Here is a 23,965-nt window from a genome sequence, read left to right as displayed (position 1 = left end):
ACCATATGGAGTGATGACACGTCATTATGTGAGGTCATTAATGGTTGCAGGGCGGTTTGGCAAAAGACCCATGAGTGATTACAACTGACTCTATCTATGTTTAACCTGAGGGTCAGCAGGATCTATGGCCTTTATTTTTTTTTGATGGACAGCGACATCTGTTTTCATGGATGACAGGAGAAGCTGCAGGCTGCACTATAGTGTACAATGACCCGTGTGACAGTGCTAGTCAGCCCAAAACAAAGCGACATGTCACACCAGATCTTATCAAGATATTCTGATAAAAAGGCCAACATTTTGTAGTAGATCTTGTGTGCTCATTCTAATGGGGGATTTGCTCAACCCTGTAATCGTTTATCAGAGGATGTGTCACTGTGATATTCTGGACAGGTGGGTATGTGTTGAAAGTGTCACTGAGCCGATTTGCATTTTCTGTCAGCAGTTCTCTGACAGTTAAAGGGGGATAGGGCTAAATCACACTGGGCAGACAGACTGACGTCTTTGTGAGCTCCTCATAAACACATGCGTAAAGCAAGGAGTTGGCTGTTCATTTAAGGGAATACTGATGCAAGAATCTGATGCACTTCCTTCAACAAGGTAATCTAAAATCTAACAGCAGGAAGTTTGTTCAATGTAATGTTTTGTTAACTTTTTAAGTGAGCAGTTTGTCTTCAGGATAGTTTCAAAATATGGTAATGCCATGTTATCTCTCTAGGAACAATGTATCGCAAAGTTAGATGTGAAAATTATTTTTATTGTATAACAATTATTCAGTATACGCCAATAAGTGCTTGTTTTTTGTGTTTCATTGTGTTAAAAAGAGGATCAGTTAGAGATCAGACCCCTAAAAAAAGAGTAGAATCCATTTTGCGACCATATCTCTCACAGAAGCTTAAATTCAGATAATGAGATGAGACTCAAAATGTAGTCTGACTCAGACAAAAGCCTAATTTCATATCATAAATGCAGGAAAAGCAGGAGAGCTATTTCATTATTATTTGATGGAATCTCATTGTGCTCGAATGCAAAACCCTAAGAGTGACAGAAAAATGAATACATTTTTCACACAGCCACAGAGGGTGAATGAATTCATATCATAGTGCTGTGTGCTTTATGTCTGCGGTGGTATTATCAGGTAGGTAATGACAGATTTGCTGCAGATACCGCTGCTTTGTTTGCAGGAAAGTCTTATTACAGGTTTGTTTAATCTTGTCAAGTCAGCAAACAGGGACAGACATCTGTTTCATGTGATTTGGTTAGCCGCCCCATTTTGTGTTCTACCAAAGGCATTCCCGCAGAGTTAAATAGCATGCTAGTGTGACATCCTGAGTCATTGTCTTCTTTGCCTCCGAGCAGGGAGTGGTTAAGTTTAATGGTCTGTATCCCAGATCTGCTGCTGCACTAAAAGCTCCACCTGATATCTAATCACAGTCACAGGCCTTCCAGCTCTGCCCTCTTTTAGGGGATCCGGGTCGAGGCGGTGGGCTTTAAGATGGAGGTGGTGGGAGTCGTTGAGAAAGAGCAGGGGGCAGAGAGGGATTACACCACTGGATGTGTTGCTTTCATCCTGGGAATGTAATCTGCCGTAATGCCCTGCACTCACCCGGGGCAGCTGTGCTCATTCTTCTCCTGACTCCTGACTACCTGTGGGAAAGCAGGCCTGCTGGAAGCTCTCATCCTCACCCCGGGATCTGGACTGGGCTCCTGCGGTTTATTGGGGGGGGGGCAATCCCTTCGAGACGTATAGAGACGGTGTGTGGTTAGGGTCAACACTGTCTCAGGCCAAGTCAACATAGATGGCTCGGTCGCATCCTCACAGGGAAGCAGAGAAGGGGAAAGTCAGGAGTTGAAAGGGCATTCGATTCGGCAGCTGCTGTGTGGTCTTCACTTTACAAGACATGCAGTCATAGGAAGTACTGAGGAGTTGTAATGTGTAAACAGGACTGGTGTTGGTGAGAACAAAGTTGATTGAGGACAGATATAAAGCAGCGAGGTGTACTGACTCTTATGGAGGAATGTTTCCATGCGGGTAAGTTATGAAAAAGAAACCTGGAAGGGAGCAGGAAGGAATGAAAGACTGAGCAATTTAATCTCCCTGAACAGTTACAGAGAAGGAACACACAGGATGGAGAAATAGTTAAAGTACTGGACCTTTTCTGGCAAATCGCACTATGACTGATGTTGGAAATGAACAAATAAATCAAATTCAGCTAGGATGCAACAGAAACTGAAAAACAGTTCAGATAAGATCTGAACTTTTCTCATCACAGATGCACATTGATACCATTTTGTTTCATTGCTCTTTCTGCCAATGCTGCTGTGAGTTACAGTGAGCTTTCATGTCTGGGTAATATCTGTTGGGCTCAACTGGAATAGAAAATATGGTTTCTCAGGGTACTTTCAATGGAGCGTGCCTAAAAGTCTCTTGGCTAGTGTGGCGCCTCATGCATTTCAAATCACTATGACCTTCCCCTTGATTTAAGTCAGCTTGCTAGATCTGGCCTGGCGCTCCACAACAGAGGTACATCAGACTCTGAATCAGAAACAGTCAGAAGGCAGGTTCACTTTGTCTGGTTAGAGAAAAGGTGGACTGAAGAGTCGAGGTAAATGAGGTGTGAGTGGAGAAAAAATCCTACCGTACGTGTGACTTTGCCGGGTTTTGTAAGGAGACCTGGGAGGGGAAATCATGCACATCTCTCTCCCTGTCTCCTTATCCATACAGTAAGTGGTTACGGCTCAGCTTGTTCCCATCAGCCTCTGGGCATGGGCTGTCTGTGATGACGCTCTCCATCAGCCCAGAGAGACAGTCAGTTAGTCGGTGGCTCTCCCTCCTGCTGCTGCTGCCCTGCTTTTCATCACTGTTAGTGTGAGGGACAGAGACAAACTTGGGTCTCTAAGGGCAGCAGAGGGCTCATTCCAGAGGCAGGGCTTTCTTTCCCCAGTGAGCTCGGCACACCTCCTTTCCATAATAAGGCCATGGCATCTGACTACATTCGTCCCTAGAGTTTAATAAAGATCAGTGCTGACAGGCAGTAGACCAACACAACCACCCACAAGCCTCCAGGCAGGGGCCACAACCCCATCCACCTCCTCCCACATGTCTTTCTCTCTCTGTCCTCTTATCCTCGCTCGTGCAGTTTGACTCTCTCTACGGATAGACCTCGGGTTGAAAACCAAAACGATCTCTTGTACACTTGTACAGAACAATGGCCGAGGAGTCCGAGCTCTGAAGTAGCTCCACGCCTTTCGGGGAATGCTTTGAACAATTGGTTTGTGTTGATGCCGTGCATAACATGCTTCTCCCCAGCAGTGCTGCTCTTCACACCCACTTGCACCTGTCAGTTATTTATCATATGGATGATAAAAGAAACAATATGGCTTCAGGGGCTGGGTGTTATCCTGCATTATATGTTTCGTCTTCTCCACGTTATGCTGACGCAGATGCTCTTCAGCAGTTAGCCTGGTAGCAAAAATAAACAAAAGAGTAAACTACTTAACTTACAGTATAAGCAAGCTACAGCTGCAATGGGGAATTGACTAATCGACCAAAAGAAAAAGAATTGCCAACTTTTTTGATAATCAATTAATCACGGAAGTAGTCTTTCATGCAAAAAATGCTGTTTCAGACTCAAATATGAAGGTTTGCTACATTATGTCTGGATTCTTTTTCATATTGAAGGCATTATCCATGGGCTTTGGACATATAAAGACATCCCCATGGACTTTAAGAAATCTATTCCACCTTACCTGACATGTTAATGACCAAATGATTAATCCATTAATCTTGAAAATTATTCGAAATTAAGCGGTAATAAAACAACGGTTAGTTGCAGCCCTAGTTATATCTCTATATAAGTATATCTTAACCTACATTCCCTGAGCGATGTTTAAGATTTCCACCATTCTTGATGTCTTTTTTTGATATCCACTTCTCCACCTCTCATGTGGCATATCAAGATTGATTCTGTGGCCTTGAGTTTCATCACACCCACATCATTCTCCTCCGCAACGTCAACATCATTGTCCTCATCATGGGCGCCATCATTCTCATAAGCCCTGTGGCCCTGACCCTTTATTCACTCCGCTGGGCATAAAGCTCACAGACAGTTTTACAGGAGAAGACCCGCTTTCTAACCTCCAGAATCCTAACTGAATAGCAGATGGCTCAGCTTTGTGTGTCTTTTTATTAGCTCTCCTAAATCAACACCTAACAATGCATGGAGAGAGAGAGGGAAATTGATTTCTTCCATCTACCAGTGCCCCGAGGTGGGTAAGGGGTGTTTGGAGGGTAAAGGGTGAGAGGTGATGGAAGGGCGGAGTTGACTGGTTTTGACTTCGCTCCAATTTCCTGTCCAGGAATAATATACATGAATCCAGACTAGACTGTGAAGAAGGCAGCCAGAGGTGTTTTCTTTAGCTCCAATTTGTCATGGACTCTTTCATAGTATTTCAGCAGAACTGTCCTGTCTTGTGCTTAAAAATCCTGTCTGAGCGTGGAGATTGTTCACATGCCAGGATCTAGTTTCATTAGATACCTTCTTTTTTTTTTTTTTTTTTTTTTTAAAGCTCTGTCATATCCTGATCTTTTCTATTATAAGCTTCTTACATTTAAATCCATTCCTCGCTATAGCATCAACATTCACTTGATACCATACTGCACTTGATCTACTGTCAGCTCATCTTTCGTTGGGAGATTTATGGGATTTCCTACATCCTGAGTGTATTCCTATGTTGTGCATGTCCATGTGTCGAGCATGTAGCCAATAAAGTAAATCATTACCCAGAAGTATTCCGTGGACACCAGGCCAGCCGAGTTACAGTCCTCCACATGATTCTCCTTTAAAGGTCCCATGTCATGCTTTTCTGGTTGTTACCCGTCCCCTCGTGTGTTATGTAGCTTTTTATGCATGTAAACGGTCTGCAGAGTCACAAACCCTCAAAGTACACCCTGTAGCGAGTACAACTCTAACACAGAAAATACCTGTCTATGCTGCCCCAGAACGCCTCGTTGGAGATTTTTCTTTTTCCATTGTTTACTTCTTGGGTATAGTGATGTATTTCGGGTATAGTGACGTTACATTACGTCCGCGGAGCCGTTACGTTTGGACCAATCCGCTCCAACAAGCCGTTTAGGACAGAGTGAATACACATACTATACAGAGATGCTGTATGAGAAACCAATGTGAGTTTGGAAAATTGCACAATATAAATCTATTTTAGTATACCTCAACAATGGAATTATGATCAGTAGAAATGGCCATGGCATGGGACCTTTAAGTAAAGTGATGATATTGAGATTATCCTTATAAGAGTATAAATCAGTGGATACCGCTTTCTGTCCATTTTTCAGAATAACGGAAATGTACAGATGACATGTGTCCATTTTCTGTAAGGCGTGATCAACCTATTAATTCTGATCGTGTTTGCAGAGAAAGGTAGTCTAAAAGTCTCCGTATTGAGCTGCTTTCATGGCGAGGAGATTTAGAGTTCCCCACCCTGCCTCTTTGGTCTCTATGTCTATTGGGTTAGCTGTATTAAGTGGCACTGCATTAAGGGAGAGGATTGCTGTTTCCCTGCTGCCTCACTCCCCCTGATCACCTCGGAGGTTCCACAGAGCAAAGGCCTCATAAACATTTATGTATGTGCTGTGGGCTCCTGTCTTAGGCCACGACTCCGCTGGGCAGAAGCCCACCGCCCCTTTATGCCTCTTAAGAGACTGTTTGTTTGTGTGTGTGTGTTTGTGTTGGTGTGAGTGTTTGTTTGCCTAAAACACAGAGAAAGTTATGTTCCTCCCTCACTTAGGATTTGAATAGTTCATTGATAGCTCTGGGTGCCTCAAGCTTCCTGGTGGAGGTGGTTATTTTCACATTTGGTAGCTTATCATTATGTTTTCACGCTGGGACACTTATCGTATGTAAATTGTATGGCTTTGGGCACTACAATCCCCTCAGCTGTTGTTTTCCTTTTGTCAGTTCTCCCAAGCAGAGCTGGACACCCTAGGGAGCCTTCGCAGAGACAAAGTAAAAGAACAAAACTCCACTGGACATCATCACTACAGCAGTAATAAGCTGAAATCTGCTAGGCTAGGCCCCTCTTACATATCTTGCTTGTTGTTGTTTTTTTGTCAGGAATGTCTCTGTGGGATCTTCAGGTAATCCCTTCCGAGCGTTATTTCAGAGTCTCCTCTCGTTTGGTTTGGTCTCAGCTTCCCGGCAGACAATGTGAAATAAGCACATGCCTGATCAGCAGTCTTTAGTTGCATGCACCCAAAGCATCTCTGTCTAAACAAACAACCATCCCTAAACAAAAAGGAAGTGGTTAAAGCAGGGGTGTGAGGGTCCCAAGAGGCCGTTAAGGACCACACTGCCAGCAGACCACTGCCGAGCTTGGAAAATATGAACAACATGCAGGAAATCCTTTGAAAATATTAGATAGTGAGAGTTAAGCTTGCTAGAGTTGTGTTAAAGGCCCTCTCTGTGTCTGTTTTCTCTGCAGGACCCTGGATATGCATCCTTCCTGTTCGAGCAGCTCCAAAGACCCGGGAGCCATGAAGCTGTCAGCTGTTGCCAGGTGTGCTCCACCCCTCTCCACCAACTGAAGCAGGAGGCCTTGCAGACGCTCCACGCTCCCACCCTCAGCTCAGACATGGCAGCGCTGCCAACTAAATCCTTTTTACCGCAGCCTGCTAGATACACTGTGTCCTCCAGTGTCCATGCTAAACAGCTGTCTAAAGGACAACCAGCTGCCCACTCTGTCCTGCCCTTGGGGGAGCGGCACAGGGTACCAGGCTGGTCGCAGAGCCCCTCCGTCACCTCAGGGCCGAAGACAAGCGCCCAGGTGACGGTGGCAGGAGGGCAGATCAGTGGATCCGTGGGCACCATTCAGGCACAGCAGTACCTCGAGGGCGTGTGGAGCGTCTCCAGGGTCAACAACTACGTCCCTCAGCCTAAACCGGTATGTCTTCAATGTTACCTTTGCAATTTTATATAAAATCTCATGCATTTTAATTGTTTAAAATTAGAAAAATTAGGAGTGCAACAGCACCAATTGAAGACGATGAACAGTTAGGATGTGGCAATATCCATTTACAGTGGATCTGGATAAAAAACACTCACAATAAATTGATCAAGGTGAATTTCGGTTATCAGGATTATCATTAATTTCCTCACAAGTTATTTGAAAAAGCTGTCCGGGTTGCTCTTACAGAGAAGTGAAAATCGCCCACAAGAAAGAAAAGGAAAATGTTTTTAATTATTGATCTTTTTTTAAGCAGCGGGGGCTTATGATTTATTCATTGTTTAAAATGGATTGTATCGCACTAAAAACGATGTTCACTCAAAAGAGGCGTGTCCTATCAGTGATGCAATATTCATTTTAGTTTTTTTAACAAAACGTTATTGTGACATTAGATTTTAGGGCCATAAGACCATCATACACTTTGACAGTAATTAATAAAAAAGATAAAGGAGACATTTGAGGACAAATGCAATCCTGACAAAAAGTGATAATTAATATTACAAATAACCAAACCAAATCTGAAAGAAGATAACGGAACATTTTGATAAAGTACATTTAATGTCATATTGTTCATCAGACTGCATTTCAGACCTTTAAAAGCCTTGCAGAGGATTGGTGAGTCAGAGCTCTACAGGAGAGCTGACCTCTCATTCCTCAGTAGTCAAGGAGTCTGAGTGATCTGAGGTCAGAGGTCATCACAACACTAATCTGCCGACCTTCTCCTCAAGGGCATTTTAAATGACCACCCCAAAGCCTCACCATAACTCGTCTGTGCTTCGTTTGATGTCTAAGAGACTTGGAATGATCCAGAGTTTTCCCTTGGTGTCATGGGATCATGCTGTACCTTGTTTACAACTCGAGATGATGTATTTTTTACATTAACATAAGCTTTATGTGTAAACAGGGAATGTTAGCGCCTTAGAGCACATTTCTGGCTGGTGATATGTAACTTTTTCCTGATGTGTCTTTCCCTACCTTAAAAAATCTTTAACTTCCCGAGGTGTGCAGATCAAACAGCATGCGCTCACATTGTCTGGTTCTTGCACCATAATTCCCTTCATAAATGTAAACTGTAATTCTGCCATTTGTTCTGTGGATAACTGCAGCCTGTTACAAGTCTTGGCAGTGTTATTTCTTTCTGCTTGACAATTGAAGACAGATTTTCACTCCTCCCGTTTATGTCAACAAATGCCTTTAGAAATGGTTTATGGGAGGCCATCAAAAGCTTTTAACTGCAGGTACGCAATCTAGGGAAAATCAAACAGCCTGGCACAGAAGGGAGAGGCTGCCTTGTGTTCTCCATCTATGTGTCTAAAAAGCAATTAGTGGCCCTTTGAGATTGGATGAGTTCATCAATGGTTCGGGCCCTGCTTGGACAGACATTTTTTTCCCTTCAGGACATAACGTTACAAACACAGCAGAAATGGGTGTTATTTTCTCCAGCTAGTTTCTTTCATTAAAACCAGTCCCTTCAGAATGACACAAACCCACACACACTCACAAGGATGCCAAAAGGCACAAGCTTCAATTCATGATTCCCTCTTAGTCTCTCTGTGGGGAAAGCATGTGGCGGTGTTCAGGCAAAGAAGCAGATATGGACTTTGTGTGTGTTGGACAGAAATCCTCTCAACCAGGGAGCCTGGGGCATCCCATGCAAAGCCCATTATAGGGCACCAGAAAAGGCTCTGGTTAACATCTGGAATGATGTTTGTGGTCGTAGGAATTGAAACTATCTGGCTGCCTCTTTGTAATTGACTGACTCTGGTTCATATGTGTAGCTGCCTTGAATTGAGCAAATGGCACCCAAATGTGCCTTTCTGAGAAAACCCAAGAGACTTAGATAGGCTCCAGCTTCACAATTGCTAAATACATTTCTGGTGTTACTGGCTGTCTGAATGAAGACATTGAATGTGTTGTTATGCTACCATTCACAACAAGAAATCAATTGAACCAAATCTGCAGTTCTCTGTTTTACACCATAAAATCCACGGTCACTTGTGTGATAATCTACAGAGAGAGTGCTTTTGACCCGTGAGAGTTTCCGTTATTGACCCACTGGTTGCCTGCTGCATTGGTTGCCTCCATTGCCACCAATTTGAAGCCCAATGGATGATCTTGGCTGCTGTTTCTTTGGCGCAGCTGTGCCCGCATGGCAACGTACCACAGAAAGCTTTGATGACAAGAGTAGAAAAGGACACAGGAAGGAAAGGGAAAGAACATTCTTGCCAATTTAAGAAACCATATTTCGAAAAATGGAAATAGATTGGTGAGTTCTGTCCAGAGAGAGTTCAGGGTGTTTGTGTACTTTTCTCACATGATAGTATCGCTATAAGTCAATTCTCATCTCAGTTGCACTCTGTAGGTGACAGAGGCCAGCCAAGCACGACAGCCAGATTACCACAAGGCCTATTTCACTCCGCAGTAACCGTCTGTTGACCGCTGGGATCAAAGGTCACAGGGGAGTCCTGGTACTCTCAGCATCGAGTGAGAAGATGGTCTCCTGATAGGGTGCTGGCCTACGATGCTACCTTCAGACTTCACAGCTAGGTCTCCACTGAACTTTTTTTCCCCTTTAAACTCTCTCCATTATGTTCAAAACACTCTCGCTTTGTCTCTTTCCCCCCCTCTTTTGTCTGCCTATTCCTTCGAGTGGCAAGCCAAGGCAAGTAGATCAGGGAGGGCTGGGGGTTAAAGGGTGGAAGGCCAGCTCATTACTGGCTCTCGGTACAAATGGGCGAGCACACATGGCTCCACTGACACGGCCTAATTACCTGACCAGGGGATAGATTGTTCTTTTCAGCCAGAATCAGGGCCAGTGCAGGTCCAAGGCTACAGACAGCAGCTTGGCTGAGGGGCTTAAGTCCCCATTTTTTAATACCATGGGGAATACTCTTTGATAGGAACTGTGATGAGCTCCAGTGTGTGTCTGTGCATGTGTGTGAACCTATATGTGTGTGTTTATAGTTTATCAATTTGTAGCCTGCACCCCATCTACAAACAGCTGTCCCTGTGTGCTCCTGAAAATGTGCCGCCTCTTGACCGACTCAATCAGTGACAGATTTGATGAGCTACACACATCAGCTTCCTGTACGGCTGCGTGTGAAGTACTCTAGTCTTTCGTGCCAGAGTGTAATGGGAGTTCCTAACCTGTCATCGACACCAGCATGGTGTGAGGCTTTCCGCTCTGGCGTCTGCGTGAGGGTCTGTATTTGGCTCATTTCAGTTTGTGTTTTCTGTGGTGTACTTTCCAAGTCATAACTTCACATACCACAGCTTGATATCAGACTTAACCTCCATGATGATGTCTCAGGAGAGCAAAGCCAGACCTCTAAAACAAAGCAGTGATTCTTAACACTGATAACAAGCTCAAAGGGAAGAAATGGGAAAGTGGGAATGCATGGAGAAAATGCTTTGCAGGACCATCATTTGACAAATGGTCAGTGAAGCTTTTCTGTGCTTTAATATAGTAACAGATTGTACTGAATGTAAAGCTAACACTCTGCAGAGCAATAGCCAAGCCTCTTATGTGAATGCCAGAATGTGAGTATGTCCTCACATCCTGATGTATAGCATTCAAATGTCAGGCTTGGCATATAAATAGTGCGGCTGTCAGCCCGTGTTGACAAATGGCAGATAATAGATGGCCAGACACTTTGTAATAAAAAAAGATTTAATTGTAGGTGCCAAGCATGAATCCAGGGCAAACAGTGAGGTAAATATGCAGAGGCCCTGAACTGTGTTTATAATACATCTGCTGTCAAATGGCACTGAGGCTCCAGTGCTGCGTTGTTCTCAATACAAGGTCGTTGCTGATTACACAATGTTCATGTGTCAGTGTTATAAATGTTTTTAGGAAAACTTTGGCCCTTATTTATTTAATTTCGGATGCTGAAAAACCGCAGAACTGGTTCTTGTCAGCTGCTATTGATCACTGTCTCGCAGGATAAACTAGCGGCTCCGGTGAGGATTAACCTTTTGTCAGTATGGTGACTCCAGCTGAAGCGCAGTCACGGAGTTGGATTTCGGCTTGTATAATTAGGTCTCTGCACTCCTTCAGCTGGACTGCAGCAATCAGTGATCCTCTGCAGGCTCCAGAGCTCCAGCCAAACCTTTATGCTTCATCTCCACTGAGCTAAGAGGGCTAGAAGGCTTAGTGTATGACTGACTTCTAATGGTGTGGTTTTAAATCATTATCAGCCATATTCACTTTTAACTAACTATGAAAAAGCTCTATCACCATTAAAGAATGATCATCTTGAATTGACTTTTCTGTTTACATCAAAGAGCAGAGTAAATTAAAAGTGTACCAACATTTTTTATGACTTTCCGAGTTTTGGTTTCGAATTGATTTGGCATTTACGGGAATTCTCCCAGTTGGAACTTTCTTTCAAATGATTAATACGCCACATGTTTTTAGCACAATGCATGCTAGTGAAACAAGTGAAACTTAGTTTGAGAATCCACCCAGTAATTTGGATTGGCTACAAAAATGTTATGGCCATGTTACACCCGTCTACCCAGTTTCATGAATCTGGGCGTGGGAGTTTTTTAATAATCCTGCACAATGACAAACAGACAAACCGAGCAAATAAACATAACTTCCTTGGCCAAGGAAATGAAAATGAAGATTTACAGGTGATCGAACCAGTGTGTCTGTCTTTAGTGACCAGAGGCCAAGGTCTGAAACAAATGCAGCTCACCTCTGTTCACCCTTCAAGGCACAGTTTCCATACCTCGTAAACATTTAGAGAACAAATGTCATTACTCAAATTGTTGTTGATGTCATTTATTCCCATAGAAACTCATCCTTAGATAGTTTAAGTATAACTCAACCTATTGGACGACATTGCTGATGAGTGAAGGTCCAAATTAGCCGTGGAGGTATAGATATAATCGGGAGTAGAGTGAAGTGAATCGCTTGTGATTTAATTACTAATTAAATGTGGGTCATCACTTAATTACAGTAGGCTACAGCCAGAGCAACCTCAAGAGTGTTGCCAGAATCAATGAATGGTGCAGCATCCTTGCTGTTCTGCAGGGAGATCTCTGCTGTGGATACTGCTGACTCCCGCTAACCAGTGCTGGCTGCAGCAGCTGCCTGTCCATCTGTGGCACAGGGGGAGTAAATGGGGTGGACGGAAGGTGGGCAGGAGCAGTACAACTTGTAAGTGATGGTTGTGGTCTTATCCCTGTATCTGTGTGTCAACAGGTTCAGGGTTTGATGAGGGAAGCAGACAGGGATGTCTCAGCCGCGGAGGCCTCTGATTCCACCATGACCACCAGCAGCAGCAGCACCTTGACTTCCTGCCGGCTGAGGAACTCCAGCCAACCGGGACTCCCAGCAACCGTCACCGGACCCTCCCCCTCTGCTTCCTCCTCTGCAGCAGCCTCCTTCTTCATTAGGTAAGCGCCTTTCTCATCCGTCCTGTCAAATCACACCACGGTTGAGTCTGTCAAAACGTTCAGAGATTGGATTGATGTGCCGTGGTGCTAAATGAAGTGTTTAGTGTTTGTGTACGTACACACCTGCATGAATTCAGGCTTAAGTGTGTGTGTGTGCGTGTGTGTTTACAAAAGGAAAGCCGAATAGGAGATGTGCACAGACTTGCTTACCAATGTCTGTGGAAGGCAGTGGTTCATGGTGTTCCCTGTGGGGCACATATTCTATGGAGATGTTGTTTTTGCCATGGTAGAATTATAGCATTGCCCTGAGATACGCACCATCATGGGACTAAATGAACCTTTAGTTACAGGCATCACTGCCCGTGAATGGAAAACAGAATTACATCATTTGATATGAAGAGGGGGTGCCTCACGAAAGGGGCTTACGTTAAAGCCAAGTATTGTCCTGAGGTATTTTATGTTTAGTTATTCTTTGTTTCGCTTCTTCGACTTTAAAATGGCTTTTCAGGATTTGCAGCTTTGCAGGACCATTATTTTGTGAAACCATTTGGTCCCCATGTTTTTCAGGCTAAGCAAGGATTTTTCAGCACTGCTTGGCTCTGACGTTGTTGTTGCCCCGGAGAATACTTCACCCTCTCCAGGCGGGTGCAATGTGCTATATTGTCATTGATAGATTCCCTGGCAGGCTGGTCAGTGCATACCTTCCCTGCTTCTTCTCTCCAAGGAGTGCTACACCATAATGAATGCTTGCAAATGGGAAGCTGGCTAAGGATGATACATAGGACTATTGAAGCTCTGCACCACAGGAGGTGAAGGGACTTGTGGAGTGTGACAGCATGCCCATGGGGGAACACTGTGGGGCTCAGTTTTTCTGCAAGCACCCCAAATGGATTTTGTCTTGCCAGCGTTCACAGGGTCCGAATATATCAGTGGGTCCATGAGGCCTATCCTTTGACTAATGGGGACATTCCTACCCATTCCAGATCCTCCACTAAATATGCAACTTCCTGTTCACACCACTTCCTGTCACAACAGAGAGGTGTAGACATCTGCTAGACGGGGTTAATTCCTGACATTGATTTATTAGTTCTCATGTTTTCTTTGGACCTGAGCTCAAAAAGAGTAGCGTATAAAGCTCAGTGCAGGGGAAACAAAGGGAGGTGGACTTGTTTTTTCCCTTGCAGCAGGTCCTGGTGGGGCAGAGGGGGTGGAGGTGGAAGCGCAGTAAACGGTTCCACCTTTTATTTCATCCCAAAGATAATTTGCTGCCAAGAATGTGGTGTTTTGCTTGGCCCAGAAAACATAATGACGGCTTCAAACCGCATCACATTCCGCTATCACAGTAAAGTAAAGGGTGCTGGAGATGCACTGTGCTTGATTTGAAGCTCACGCCCGTTTCCTGACCCTCCCCAGCTGCCTGCAACAGGAATATCATCATCATCACCATCATCATCCTTTTGTTGTCTTCATTTTGTCTTCTTGTATACCGCTGCTGATTGAAATGTGAATCCTTAAAAGTCTAAATAAATTGAGTCAATCAGCAGACTTTCTTGTTTTGAGAAAAAAAACCCATAGTGTTTTGGACTTAATTGAAAACTCATATCTGATTAGTATTCCTCTTTGTTCACAAAATATACAATTAGTGGTATGCATGTGTAAATCCTGAGAGTCCAGGAAGTAGGAGCGGAATAACCAAACAGCAGTTTCTACCCCAATGGAGGAGAGAGAGCTTCTCAGACACTTGTCTGACATTCACTAACACCGTTCCACTCAGAGATGACATTTTAATTAGAATGCAATTAGCCAGAGTCTAACTGCTTTAGCAAGTCTGCTGCTGAGAGAAAAGAAGAGCATGGTGAATAATAACGATTCAACGTTTACATTTTTCTATGCAAAAAGAAGTCAACCGTTCAACGGGGCAAAAAAAAGCTTTTCATTTGTTTCATTTAGGATGTCCACTGAGTTGAAAAATCACTTTAGTATAAATGTCAATTTGACCAGAAGGTCAGAGTCACATTCTTAACCAATTCTGTGCACAAATTAGCAATGTGTGCACAGAATGATAATTGATGCCCCTTCATATTTTGCCGTAAACTAGCTTTCCAATTTTCAACACATTTCTGAAATTCTTTCAAAATAAGGTCTTTTTTTAATAAACTACTGAATTGTTTTTAATCATATTCTTACTATTAAGTTAATCCATTAATTTCAGTATTTATACTTTCTATATTTTTCTGTTGAACACCATCTTTTGTATTTTTCACTCCCCTGAAACTCATGGAATAACAGATTGTCAGTGTTATATGGGTAGACACATTATACATTGTGGAGAGCAAATGATTAGTTTTAAAGAAGTAGTTATTAATTCAAGGGAACAAATGACTAATTTGTACACATGAGTATCAGACTGCTTAACTCTTATACCTTATGCCTTATTGCCAGACCGTGCAATTAATAAGAATGGGATTCTACCGTCTGCACTGTTGGTCATGGAAACATTTGACAATAAAAGTCTGTCTTTAGATGTTATCTTGTGATGCCTCTATTTTCAGAAACTAGAAAAAGGTGTTAACTCACAGGATTACTGTATCTTTTATACATGTATCTCTCTTATCCAGTTTTGAAAGTGTTCTTTGATCCTGCTTCCTGTCTCTGGTAATTGTGTAAAGCAAAGAGATGACCCCGGGGTCAGTAATGACCAATTGGCAATTAGAGTGACTATACAGTCGCAGAGAGACAGGAAGAGTCAAGGGTCAAACTCTGACCGGATTTGCGTGTGTGTGCATGTGTGCATATAATTATGTGTGTGTGTTTGTCAGAGTATAGCTGGGGGTGGGGTAAATAAATTTAGAGCCATGTGTTCAGCTGACTATCACGTTAAGCACTGATTGCCTTGTGACAGAGCATATGATCAGTGTATTGACATAGCGTTGTGTAATGAAGGCAGGCGGAGCTCACAGCAGGAGCTGGACGGTGAGGCTAGCTGCGGCCCTGCTGATCCCCCTACCCATCTCTCTGTCCCATTAACACCTGCTGATTGTGCCGGTGTGTTCATTACCCACTGTGCCCGCGGGATTTCTCAGAGCTCACTGCTAAGAGGAGTCTGCTGCTCACTTTGTACATTACTTTCTAGGCATGCTCATATCTGCATATCAGCATTAGACGGTTTCTTTGGTCCGCTGTTAGTCCCTTGTTTATGTTTGTTTGGAGGAAGGTTTAGTAGCCAATTCATTTTATTACCTCACACTAATCACACTCTGGAGAGTTATGATTTACTCACTCTAAAGATACATGGAGGTAATGAATATGAGAGAGTGGAAGACCTTGGGGACACAAAAAGTGTGCAGAGATTCTCAGAGCTCGGAGGTGGCACAAAGGCTGGCGGGCGGGCTGTTGCAGGGGCAGGGCGGACAGCTGTTTGCTGGAATGCGGCCCTGGAGGAGTGTCAGGAGGAAGTGTTTTTATGGTCATCCATCGCCTCCGTGCAGCTGCTGCCCAGGTGAGGGTTTGCGCGGTAATGACTGTGATTGTGCAGAAGGAATCCTCCTGTAATTGTGGCAGCAGGGCCATGTAGCCTCTGTTTCTCCTGCACACACAAGACCCTGCCTTTGTGTCAGCAACACTCACTCTGCCCTTCATCCCCCAGGCTGCACCGAGTAACCATAGAAACACGTCATTAGCTTGTGGGAATAAAATGTGAGTGTTTTCTTTTTTTTTTTCGAAAGTGGAGATTGGAAATCAGGAACTTGAAATAGCCCTCTCTACTCCACTGGACTATAATTTAGTCAGAGGGAGAGGGACAAGCATCTCTTCAATAATGAATCCTGGGTGTTACAAAGTGGAAGCACTGCAGGATCACAAGTGCTCTTTCTTGTTCGCGACAACACATGCTGGCTGCCTTCCTTAATTACGTTGTTTAATCAGTTTATAGTTTGATTGTTTATGAAGGAAATAGGTCACCCTGTTTGTTTTTCAATGGGAAGCTAGTAGTTCTAACATCTTTCCTGTTAGAGGGGTGATCAATACAGAGAGGCTCAAAGCAGACAAAGCAGGACAGTGCTCTGTTGTGTTGGCTGTGCTGTGATTGACAGCAGGGATCCCGGTTACTGACAAATAGGCAGGACAGATTATGTGGAGCGGAGGGGTCTGCTGAGCAGTCGCTCTGGCCCACATGGCAGGGGGATCAACATACAGAGCAGGACGAGGGTTGCTGCCCAGCACGAATGAGCTTGTAAATGTTGTGATTCAGAAGGCTTGCTCCATCCCGACAGCATCATAGACAGGAAGTCTGTATCTGTGGAGAGCAATATTGGATTCACTACCATGCGAGTCAAGTAAGTTATGTTGTACACAGACAACATTGAGCTCACTTGGATGCGTGATGTTCTTGATGTTCGTGTTGTACATGCAGGCAGTTTTTTTTATTCTACATGTTGAGCACCTCTCTTTCCTCTCTCTCTCTCTCTCTCTCTCTCTCTCTCTCTCTTTATCTTCCTCCCTTTCCGCTGTGTGGAGTGTGCAGTTTTGTGCAGTTAGAGTTGGACTGTCTTTCTCCCTGGAGGTGAGAGGGTAATGGTTTTGTTGTCAAGCCACAGCGAGATGGATTCCTCCAACATAGTGAGAGTGTGAGCAGAATGTATAGCATGGCAGAAAACATACTGTTGAAATGCTGGCTCCATATACAGCCACAGAGGAGCTGACATGTTAATACTACCTGCACCTCCAGAGCCTGCCTGACAAATGAGAATTGATTCATATCAATCTGTTGAATCTGTACAACACATGCCCAGGGCAGCGAATGGCTCATCACAAGTATTGAGTGGGTGGTAGCTGGGGGGGTTGAGCTGCACTGTGGTATTTGTCTTTGTTTACTGTTGGATAAAACACCAGCTGGCATTTTGCTGCCATAATCAGGCTGATGGGACTAATGGCTGCCTCAGTGTAGCGGCAGACGCAGCGGCAGCACCAGCTGAGGCCATGAAGGGGCTGCAGCCTGTAGATAAGCCCAGGTGTGAGTCTATCCAAGGCTGTCAGGCGCCGTCAAGGCTGAGGTGTTGATGGAGAGCCAGTCTGGCCCTGCAGCCTCAGGGAACTACAGCAGGTAGATGCATCCCACTATCCTCATGCACTCATAATCCTCCATGATTCTGGTGTCACTAACATTGTTTTCTGATATGGAGCTACAGATTTAATCTTTACTGTAGCCAACATTGTTACAGGAAAGACCATGTCCAGGCAGCCTGGCTGTCTCGTATATATTGCATGCTGCACAGTGGTATGAACTGAATATTGCATGAGAAACTCTTATTTGGATTCTATGTGTTGCTCTTCACTTTATCGGTGTGCAGAAGAATTTGCTGCTCAGCTGGAGTTCAGCTTACTCGCTGTGGCAGATTCCCCAGCTTCTTTTCGGGTGTCATTTCCCCGGGATATGATAACATGGTGTGATAGTGCTGTGCCCCTGCAGGATCAGGGTGATGGGCACTGTTGTGGCAGGCAGCGTGGAATCACTTGTGCCTGTCATCATGAATGGCAAACAGCTCAAGTGATAAAGAAAAGAAAAGCGGAGCGTTTGTCTCAGCCTGTGTGAGGGATAACCCCGGTGCCCTTTCTCCTGTTCCCCCAAATAAATCCCTGAGTCAGGAAGTCTGTCTGGCCCACTCATATAGCCTGCAGGGGGGCAGTGGAGGGGGGGCTGACAAACAAAGAGATGAAGTGCTGACTCAAGCCTGTGCTTTCACCCTGGGTCCTCGTGTACTAAGCCCTGTGGGGAGAGGGGAAAGCACTGCCATCAACTCCTGACAGATTACTTTCATAAGTGGAGAAATTAGAGGATGTGAAGCATAGCCCTCTGTCCTGTAGGTTTGTCACCTAACATAGGGCTGCCTTTGTCTCAGCATGTTGGTAAGAGCAATCAAAAAGGATAGGTTGTGTGTGACTAGTTTAATGTGGGCAGGAGATGTCCCGCCCTCAGCATCTGTCTATTTCCAGCTTTGTTTGCCTTCCCACGTCGGGCATTTCCCAACTGGATATCGGCTCCTATAGTTGCCCACAGGGATCCATGATCAGCACATTAGTGTTTAGTTCTTATGCTCAATCCTCCAGACCCCATCCTGTTGAATGGATCCTATGCATCAGGCCTGTGGGGGCGGAGGGGTGCCATCTAAACCTCTTTAGTGTCCTTCAGTGAAAGGTGTCATGCAAATGGCGTCTATTATATTTGCCATTACTGTCACTTCTGCATCGGTTTGAGACACAGTGTGAGAGTGCTGTGGAATAAGAAAGAAGTCATTGCAATAGCTGGTGGCAGGGAATACACGTTTTATGACCCATTGTGTACAGATGCAGAATAGAGCCGATGGCCTCTGCTCCCATGAGCTGCCTTTATGTCTTACAATCCAGAGAAACAAAGATGGCTCCTGGTGGCGCTTCACTTCAGGCATCACTGCTCCTGAGTATTCAGCCTTCTATGTAACATGAATAACTAATAGCTGCCTAATCAGTGGTTGGAGGTTGATTTCCCCAACCACTAGTGCTTGACGTTTTTTCAGACACACATACAGCATCCCTGTCCTTCTGTTTGTCAACGGGAAGGGTCGAGTTTTTACGGATGGAGCTCAGATTACCTCTGTGGATAAGGCCATTTTCATGACAGGTGGTTTAGCATTTACCTCATCACCCACAGCCTCAGTTGCTGACACATTTCACCGTCATCACTCTGCCTTCTTTTAAAAAAAATAATCTCCATCAACAGGTTGATGCCGGAGGGTTGAATAGTTCAAACGGCAACATTGCAGCTGAGGGGAAAAAACAAGGAATTATGGAACTGATGAAACACACTATATATACTGAGTTTATTATCTGCAAATGTAGACAATTAACCTTTGGCTTCACTGTAGACTGTAGTGATACATATATAACGATCCACATTAAGACACAGCGGAAAACATAATAGGCTAGTGCCTCTACTACGTATTCCACATCATGTATGCAGCACTTCTTAGTGGAGAATTAGTTAGGATTAAGAGTTATTGTGTCGGATATTATGCCCTCGACCTTTTCTTTTTGGACACATTAAAAAACGTTTTTACCATTTTCAAAGTCGCGAAGATGATTGATGTCCTCTGTGTTTCTGTGCTTTCCTCATGCACAGCTTCTTGAAAGGAGAGGATTATAGCCTGTAATCGGTTCACGACCCAGCACATGAGAGCCAGCTGCAGTGTGCTAAAAATCCCATTATCCCCATACGCTCTATGTGGCCCAGTGCTGTGTGTTAGCTCTGTGGTCGACTTTATGAGTGTGTGATACGGGATAAACTGCTTAACTGAAATAATGCAGTTGTAGTCATTAACATCTTAGCGGCTTTTCTCAGGGACACATTTTCCCATGCAGATTATTACTCCCCTTTTCAATATACACCTGTGATGCGTTTATTGATCCAAGTAACCATTTATTCCCTCATGTGGATGAGACATGTCGCTTCATCTTCTATTCCCAGAACTGCTATCATGACCATCTCCTTGACCGTACAGCTCATTTCACCTGACTTGGGACGCCCTCTAGTTTTTTGTTGGGTTGCATATTGACTTGAATATAGATGAAAGATTAAGAAACACGTGTTAGAAAACCCCTCCCCCTGTGTTCTGTCGTTTCTTTTCTGTCTCTTAGTCTTCGGACGGACCACTGATTAATCACTCCCAAATGTTCTCAGCAGCCTGCGGGCCTGTTTGTTGTGATAGCCTCTGTGTGTGGAAGTGCAAATAAATAATCACTAGGTGTCTTACCCTGGCACCAGATGATTAATGAAGCAGAGAAGTGGAGCAGAAGTATGGTGGCTTTTTTTTTTGCCTCTATCTTTCTTTTCCAAACTCATCATTCTCTCTTCATTCTGATATAGTGTTGTGAATGAATCTTACGAGGACGTTATATTTGATTAAGGGGGCACTCCATGTTGCTAATAATCCTCATTTGTCTTTCGTACATCAAATATCCTGTCTCCACTGTGTTCTGGACAGGACAGGAGACAGTAAACGTCACTTAGTAATCGTGAGTTCTTCTTCCTGAGAAGAACTGCCTGGTTTCCAAGGCAAGGCGTGGGTGGGATGTTGAAGGTGAATCAGAGTTCAACATGTGTTTGGAAAACGTGAAGTTATTCCAGTTATAGCAGCCTTGGAGAGAGTAGCATAGCAGAATACCTGGAGCTGTGTCTGAGGAGCAGAGCAGAAACGCACTGGAAGAGATGAAAGCAGCTGTTGTCAGCAGTGCCAGGGGTGGGTGGCTGCCGTCTGCAGAGCAGGGAGGAACATGTCTTCATTATCATCTGTCACCCATCAGCTGAAAAGTGAATTTTTTCCCCACATTTTAATTTTTTTGCTGCCTGAACCAATTTTTACACAACAGCCGAGCACTTTCTCCATTCGTACCCGAAGATGTCATTTCCTGGAAGCCTTATGCAAACAAGTGAGGGTCGATTACTAAAGATATTCCTTCGAAGACCTTTTGACTCTCCTTGCAGGTATCTCCAATACATCCTCAGTCTAGGGGCCTCAGGCTCCTTTATCTCATTGACTGACAAATGGGTGGTGCAGAGCTAATGCAAATGTACTTTGTTCACCTCTCCATGGCCGAATGTTCTAGCTATTTAAGGCCATATTAGCAAAGTGTGATGCTGATTGCTACGAAGAACAACACAATACACTTTGAATAGAGTTATAACCCCTGACTTTTACCCTTAGATTTCCTTCTTCTGCTTGTCTTAAGCCCTCCTTAAGCCTCTAACTTGACAAGCTTTGTGGCTTTTCAGTGTTGGGATGGTGGTGAGTGGAGGGGGTTTGTGGGTGTGTGACTGTGTGTAGGGTGTCTGGCACTTTATTGGCAGAGCATTAAACACAAAAAACAGCGGATGTCAGTGTTACCACAAAAAGGGTTTGTCACACTCTCCTGCAGAGGCTAACTGCACCAGTAATACTCCCATCATTAAGGGTTTGACCTTGGCACAGACACAGAGCAGCGTGTTTGCTCAGACCTTTTGTAGGGGACAATCTGTTCGCCTTGTGATGTACAAAGGAAACATAAGATGAATCAGCCAACCAAAGTTATTTTGATATTTCTTGTAAAATGAATGACGATGTTTCTTTTACCTCTGCGCTAACATCCACTGTTGCTTGCTCTGATGAGCCGTCGGACCAAAACAGGCTTTCTTGAATATTTATGAGTTTTTCACTTTTTGGCGCCAACTGTTCCATTTATTCTCGGCTGACTGGGGATTCCCATCTTTGGGAATAAAGCAATTCCAAGCTGGCTGTGGCATGGCCCCAACGATCATTTTTACCTTTTTCCTTCTCAGGCAGAAAATAATGTACCTCCTCATGGACAGCATCTAGCTGGCACAGAGCCAGACCCCCTGATCGAAGAGAGGACTTGGCTCTGCTGCTCCCTCTCTTGCTGCCTCTTTCGTTATTTCTGTCCTCTCTTCCTCCTTCCTCTTCCTGACTGTATTAGGAGATTCTTTATCCTATTCCATCTCAGTGCTCCCAATTTTCTTTTCATCACATCTTCTCTGCTTTATTCCCTTTTCCCCACTTGCACTCCCTTTAATTCTTCCACAATATTTCAAATGATCCCCCGTTACTCAAGCTATTCTCCAGAGGATGCTCTAATCCCTCGTTTTCCAGCTCAGTCCGCAGATCGTTTCCAAAGAGTTTTGAGGGTGCTGTGACAGAACAGGTTCACAAACTCCTGTTAGAATGTTATTTACGCAAGTCAATTGCACAAGGACATTAGTTTTGTGGGGAATCTTTTTTTGTATTCACAGATGTTGCATGAATGCTTTGGCCTTACCTAATTGGCCGGGGATTGGTTCTGTAAAGATGCACGTGCAGCCTTGGGCTGTCAGCAGTCAGCGCACAAATGATGCCCCATTTGGTATTCTGTTTCCAAGGCCAGACGCTGTGCAGGAACAAAAGCCTTGTTGAACACCTTGATGGAACAAAGAGCTTTTCTAAAAGGCGTTGGTCCAAATGTGTATGGAAGGTGCCAATATCCTGATATTGCTCTGCTAACTGGACATCACATTCATAGCTGTATGGCTGAGCTAGGATAAGTTTATCTATTTCTGAGGATTTATAGGAAGTGTATAAATCCTAGCCTGGAGGTGTTTGGCCACTTCCTGCAAACTGCTGTTGTAAAAACTGACACAGGAGCTCTACCTTCCAACTGCCATTAAAGCAGCCAGGCAGGAGAAAACAGGCTGCCAGTCAGTGGAAACCGTCTGAGCTTTGGATTGATAAGAATCAACTGACAGCCAGATAAGCCTGTTGGTTCTCTCTTCCATGTTAATGCAACTTGGGCTGCCGAAGGAGAGAGGAAACACATTTTCAAAAACGACTGGCAAGGGTCTGGGTTTTGGTTGATAGTAATCTGAATGATAAGATAACCACACTGCACGAAATGTCTGTTTTTCTATCTCCAGGTGGGAGTTTTATTTTTTCTGTGAAGCGAAATTGCACTTTTTTTTTTTCTACAGTCCAATTAACATTTGTTGAACCACATTCCAAGATGAATCACTATATTCAGGATGTTTCAGCCTCGGACATTTTTTTTGTTTTGAGTGATTTAGGATAAGGGAAAGGTAGCGAGAAAAATTAATGTTTATACCAGTGGTCCCTTGATTGCAGAGAGACTATAGAAAGGAGACAGGCTCACAACCAGACTAAACCCCAGCGCCACACAGGAGGCTCCAATCGTCTTTGTCATACATTCAACAGCCTCTGTTATAGTCGCCATGTGCCTAATGCTGTGTCTCTCAGGTAACCCTATCCGCATATTTCTTTGGTTATTTTAAGAGGCTATGTGACCCCCTGAGCTTTTAGTGTTTGGCTAATGCATATATTTATACATGAATGGCCATAAATCTGGTGGATGCTGACACTCACAGCAAACTGTCTTTCTTTACTGACCCATATTAGATACAGCTAGAATGGTTGACTTTAAGAAAAAGCGTTTTATGGTGAGGGAAGCATTCGCCTCATACTTAATGATCGGCATCCTGACCCCGCTTGTAAATCTTGCCTGGGTGGGCCCTTATGCTGCCAGGGCTGGTTGGCAGAGTATGACATCATCTCCCTTGTCTATGCGCCACATGAATCTGTGTGTGTTCACAGGCTGATGTCATGCTTGCTTAATCACCAGTGAAGCCGAGCGGAGGCTGGTCAGACTGCAGGTGACCAAGAGGGTAGCACAGAGATGCAGATTTATTATAATTCACACTAAATTTGGGAAATCAAACTGCAATATCTTTCTTCACTGCGGAGCCTGGTCATCAGTATGGTGCTCTTGCTTTAACTAAAGTCTGAATCCCTCTACCAGCTCAGTTGGTAGATGTATGTTATCCCCCCACACCTTTGGGGCACAGGGCTGTTTGATCGTGCCAAGGGCAGCCCATCAATAAGACAGTGTGTACTGATTTTAGCTCTGGGGAGGTTTCCTATTGATTATCTTACGGCTCAAAAGCAGAGCACCTCACCTGATAGACCAACACCCATCC

General features: G+C 44.2%; 1 protein-coding gene across 1 annotated transcript in view; it reads left to right on the top strand.

The window, feature by feature from the left end:
• The window catches only part of kif26ab (kinesin family member 26Ab), a 66,617-nt gene that overhangs the window by 20,342 nt on the left and 22,310 nt on the right, over window positions 1–23,965 (top strand). The window contains exons 3-4 of the mRNA XM_034111749.1: window positions 6,496–6,954; window positions 12,227–12,420. Of these exons, the coding sequence (XP_033967640.1) occupies window positions 6,496–6,954; window positions 12,227–12,420 (653 nt within the window). The remainder of the gene's footprint in view (window positions 1–6,495; window positions 6,955–12,226; window positions 12,421–23,965) is intronic.

This window comes from Pseudochaenichthys georgianus, chromosome 22 (assembly GCF_902827115.2).
Source record: "Pseudochaenichthys georgianus chromosome 22, fPseGeo1.2, whole genome shotgun sequence".
NCBI lineage: Eukaryota > Metazoa > Chordata > Actinopteri > Perciformes > Channichthyidae > Pseudochaenichthys > Pseudochaenichthys georgianus.
This window is presented reverse-complemented; position numbering and strand designations above follow the sequence as displayed.